Consider the following 5,484-nt stretch of genomic DNA (forward strand, 5'->3'; position numbering starts at 1 on the left):
TTTGATGTAACATTTACTGTTTGAAGAAAGTCGTATTGATAGTTTAATGCACAGCGAACTCCGAGGTTAGCGTATACACGGTATGAAACAGGATTTTGTCGAATTCAATCTTTTTTTCACTCGGTTTCATAGTATTTGGAGTTCAGGGGTGAAGATATCGGCCCGTTTTTTTTAATCTACTTATATATTTTGAAGTAGACACCAAATATGGTGCTTGAAGGTTTGTACATAGAACTTGTTACTATTCTCTGAGGAAATGCTGGGGAAAGGTTGTGAGTGGTAGTTAAAACAACTAAATGCTTGAAATTTTTTCTATCAATTTTTAAAATTTTTTTGTGGCTCAAACGGAGCAGAAAGAGTATTCTGGCTGATCAATCTTGTTACATTGCTTGTACTGTTGCCTCTTTCAACCTCCCCTCCCATCTAAAACATTTGCATATTACTTTGACGTAAACATCTGTCTGGGAGGTAAACACTTCTATGTTTAAGAGTGACGTACAAATTGCTACAGTTCTTCTATCTAGATTAAACTTCAAAAGGAAAGAAACAGGTGTCGAAAAACCTACATTACAGCGTTTTAATTGTTTCATTATAACGCACAGACTACAACAGCAAACCAGCGATTGTACCACGAGATGTCTACGCTGTTTTCGTTTGCGCACCCTGCTGTTAAGAGAATACTTGGTTGGAAGCAAGGCGACGAGGAGGAAAAATGGGCAGAAATTGCAATTTCATACTTGGCTAGAAGGCTCAAAAAGAAGAAAGGTGCTATGGAGGAGCTGGAAAAAGCGCTTTCCAACCCGAATCAACTATCACAATGCGTTACTCTCCCTCGAGGCACCGATGGACGAATTCAAGTTCGTCACAAGAAAGGGTTGCCTCATGTTATCTATTGCCGCATTTGGCGATGGCCCGATCTCCAGAGTCCTCACGAATTAAAGGCACTGGATTGTTGCGAATATGCTTTTGGTTTGAAAAAGAAAGAAGTCTGTATCAATCCTTTCCACTATAGTCGCGTGGAGAGCCCAGGTGAGTCAGACTGAAAATTAGAGAGATTGAGAATTTGGATTAATTAAGATAAAATACAACTCACTTATACGTGTTTGGACATGTACATTTATTTGTTTCCTGACCTAAAAACCTGCCTAAAATTTCTTATCTTACTATCCATTTTTGTCTTTTAAATTTCAAACGTTTCAAGAAGTCAAAAATATTCTTTCATCGAAAATGTTAGTTTGTATACCATTTACCCCCCCTAGTTTTTTAATGTTTTTTTTTCTTGTATATTCACAATCATTAATTGCAATGTAGGCAGATTAAAAATATTGCTCCTCAGTGCAGCTGACCACAAAGTGTGGTTTAAACAGTGACAATGCATCTAGCTAGAGTGTTTGTCATATGTCACCATAAATTTTGTGTTTACTTCTTTTAATTAACTTACATTTTGTTAGAAATAATGTTTTGACAATAAACACCATGAATAATGGATGTTAATGGAGGGGGGGCATCATAGCAGGGGACACAGTCCTTTCTAGCAGACAAAAGCCAACTGCAATCAGATGATAAGAGTGGAACACACTTAAAGCAGACTCCCTACTCCTGTCATTTTGTTGTAACCAAATCTCCTTTTTCCTCGATGCAAGCTTTTATTTCCCCCAGTCTTCTTTCTCCCCCTCCCTGCCCCACTTTCCAAATTCCTTACCATCCATCTTTTCAGATAATTTTATGCAAATAAGCAGCATAAGACATATTCCTTCTCTCCCTTGATCATATGCCAATCCATAATGCAATTTACCCCTGAGTGTAATTTTCCTCTACATGATACCTTAAAACTGTCAAGAGAACCATACTACTTGGTTGAAAGGGACATTGAGAGAGTAAAGAATCTGGTCTAACAACACAACACAGTGAGCCTACCAAGTTATGTACAAGCTGGACCTTTTAGTGATCCGTGGTTGATTCCACAAACCCTTGGAACTGTGTCCCTCTTACAATCAGTTGATAAGCTTTAATCATTTTATGTTCTTATTCTCCCAGTGTTACCTCCAGTGTTGGTGCCACGGCAAAGTGAATACCCAAAACCTCAACCACCCTTACCGCCCCCATTTCAAAGTGCAGCAGAACCTCCATTGCCATACAATGCTTGTTTCCCTTTCAAACAACAAGCACGTAGGCCTGAGGGCAGCATGAACATGTACATGGCAGGTAACTGTACTTTTCATTCATTTTAAGGTATCTTTCTTTTGGTTAACCATTCTTTAGGAAGACTCCATTTGATTCATTAAAAATGTATTGAAAGGGGAAGCAAGACAAACCATCTCTTATTCATGTATGTTGGGCTAGATTCCTCTCCTTCACATCCCCTTTAGGTGGGGGAGGGGAACATATGATTTACTTGACCCCATCCTTGTAGAAAATAAGTCATGAGACTTTTGCAATACATGAATAAATTCTCCTCCCAAATTACCTGCTGTTTGCCCAAACAACCAGAAGAAAATTTGGCACTGATTGAAAAAGTGTTGAGAGACTTCAGTCAAGTACCTCTAAAATACATAGTATAATGTGCAGCTTTCTCTTTTTCTTTACTTAGAGTCACCCAAAAGTTATATATCAGAGGATGCAGAATCCCCATGTCCTACAGACCCAAATACTATGGATGTAGATGTTGTTGGATCTCTGCCAACAATGGTGAACCAACCATGTAAGTCAACAAAATATTTTTGTTACTGATAAATAGAAGTCATCAATGAGCATTACATCTTTGTTTCTTTGTTTACAACTTGTTTGAAGGTTAACCCTTTGATATTCAGGAAAGTGTTCTTGGTTGTTCTTATTTAGGTCCATTTCATGCACCACACTTTTCATGTGCTGAACCTAATATTATAAGTAGATTAGATGAAAGTTTGATTGAAAAGCCCAAGTTCAATTTTGAGCACCTTATAGCCTTTCTTTATTCTTGGATTAGCAGGGAATTATGATTTTGCATTGCCTTTGGAATGTATTTGATTCATAGCTTAGGCCAAACAAAATTCTTGCATAATTGACTTGTTTTGAATATGCTGTTCTTCTGAAACTATTTTGGGGAAAGGTATGATAGCTGTTTAAGTTAAGCATCAACAGTAAGACTAGTGTAATTTTTTAAATTTGGAGCAGTCCAAATCTAAATTAACCCTTTAACTCCTAGGAGTGATTAACAGGTAACTTCTCCCTACAATATTCATACATTATCCAGCAAAAAGGTGATGAGTATACTCAAACTAATCTGGTAGAAATTGTTATCTTGATCTCACACCAAACTCTCCAAACTAATATACAAGGAAATGTATAGTAGGGAGAGGGGAGAACTAACAATCAGATCTTGGGAATTAAAGGGTTGAGATTGGCTCATGAAAAGTTGGGGTCATAACCTGGCCTCATAAATAGAAATTGAGTTGAAGTTGTAACTGGAAGATGTAATTCATTCTCTTTCAGATTTATCTCATGTTACTCCAGTAAGCTATCAAGAACCAATATCATGGTGTTCTATCTCCTACTATGAGCTGAACAACAGAGTTGGAGATCAGTTCCATGCTTATCGTAACAGTATCATGGTAGATGGATTCACAGATCCAAACACCAAAAACTCAGAAAGATTCTGTTTAGGTCAATTAACCAATGTCAGTCGTAACTCAACCATTGAGAGTGCAAGGCGACATATTGGAAAAGGTGTGCATCTGTACTACGTGGGTGGAGAGGTTTTTGCTGAATGCCTCAGTGACTCTGCCATCTTTGTGCAGAGTAGAAATTGCAACAACAGCCATGGTTTTCACCCTACAACAGTGTGTAAGATCCCTTCAGGCTGTACCTTGAAAATTTTTAACAACCAAGAATTTGCACAGTTGCTTTCTCAGTCTGTTAATTATGATTTTAAGGCTGTATACGATTTGGTAAAGATGTGTTCCATTCGGCTGAGTTTTGTCAAAGGCTGGGGGGCTGAGTATCATCGCCAAGATGTTACAAGTACACCGTGCTGGATTGAAATTCATCTGCGTGGTCCTCTGCAATGGCTTGACAAGGTGCTGACTCAGATGAATACTGAAGGAATGAATTCAACAAACTCATTTGATTGATCTGTGTAATCTTATATGTTGTTCCAGGAAATATCCATGCATTAACATGAATCAAGTTTTGGTTTAAAAGGTCCCCCCTTTCCCTGACTCTGAACAAATTCCTTTGCCTCCTCTCCCCCTCCCTTACCACCACAGGCATAGTTGGGTTAAGTCACTGCCCCTTCCATAATCATCTGCCTTCTTGAGTGGTGTAATTCTTTTCCAATCAAATATATTGACAATCAAACTTGTTTTCTATATATCTGGCCAGAGAAATGTAAGAAATCTGCAAATAATTGCTTCTTAAACAATAGCTGAAGATAACTCATACTGAGTACATTAGTGGGAAAGGATTGTTTGCTTTTGGTCAAGCTTGTAAGAGGTAATTACTATAAGGGTGGGCATAGATGTTTCCTGGGAAAAAAAAAGGCTAGAGTCTGTACTGGAGCCAAGGGGTCCACCTGTCCAGGGCTTATCCCCGTTTTCATGTAGCATGAAGTGACTAAGAGTATGACTTTCTCCCCCCTGAATGATGTGCCAATGACCCAGCCATGTGTTGAAACCAGGACCTCTCAACCCCAAGACCAGCACACTTTTAACTATCAAGCTCACCATGTCTCTTACAGATGTTTCCTTGAGTAAAGCATCCAAAACAATTATCATACTCGTATGAACTAGATAACAAACCAGCAAAATTAATTGGACTTCTATTGTATTCCTACCTCGTGATTTAGTTAACGTCGTAAATACTGCCATAATTAAATCACAAAAAATTAAAAATTAAACCAAAGAGGTAGCGTGGCCAAGTGGCTTTAAGGGTCTGGATGGCATTGTCTGTTTTAGATCTAAACCTTGCAAACTTCCCCCCCCCTCCCTTCTCCATCAGAGGTGAAGGGGTTCCCCTAATGATGTAATATGTTATAACAATATTGTTGTTTTTAGTGAAATTATGAGGACTCATCTTAGCTTGTAAAATCAAGCAATGATTATTTAAGATTTTATAACTATTACTCTTGGATTCAGATCATTTACTCTGTAATATACTGTATAAAGTTTTTTTTTCTCATGCAACTGTAACTGCATGCTTTCTGTGTGAAGTTTAAAATCAATTAAATTAAAAAAAAAAGACCACTTCTGCATCGAGGTTGGAGGAATAAGGTAATTGGTACATTTTTTTTTAAAGTTTGTAACCCAGAACTTGGGTACTTGGATGTTACGCGGTAACTCCTCATCGTCCTCGTGACGCAGAATTTTACGCTGAGTCCCAGTTTGAATTCCTCAGCTACAAATGATCAGAGTCAGAAGTCTATTGTTGCCAATCCTGTGTGTTGGTTTCTCTGTGTCGTTTCCCGATTCGGCTCATGTATTCCAGATATCGTTCAGCGGCATGTACCAG

General features: G+C 38.2%; 1 protein-coding gene across 1 annotated transcript; it reads left to right on the forward strand.

Moving 5' to 3' along the window:
- The first annotated feature begins 430 nt into the window (after positions 1–430).
- Positions 431–5,154, forward strand: LOC113667578 (SMAD family member 1). The gene is made up of 4 exons (XM_027183426.2): positions 431–1,029; positions 2,038–2,205; positions 2,591–2,701; positions 3,472–5,154. The coding sequence occupies exons 1-4, from the start codon at positions 636–638 to the stop codon at positions 4,107–4,109; spliced, it is 1,311 nt and encodes a 436-aa protein (XP_027039227.2). The 5' UTR covers positions 431–635; the 3' UTR covers positions 4,110–5,154.
- The last annotated feature ends 330 nt before the right edge of the window (positions 5,155–5,484 follow it).

This window comes from Pocillopora damicornis, chromosome 13 (genome assembly GCF_964200805.1).
Source record: "Pocillopora damicornis chromosome 13, jaPocDami1.2, whole genome shotgun sequence".
Taxonomy (NCBI): domain Eukaryota; kingdom Metazoa; phylum Cnidaria; class Anthozoa; order Scleractinia; family Pocilloporidae; genus Pocillopora; species Pocillopora damicornis.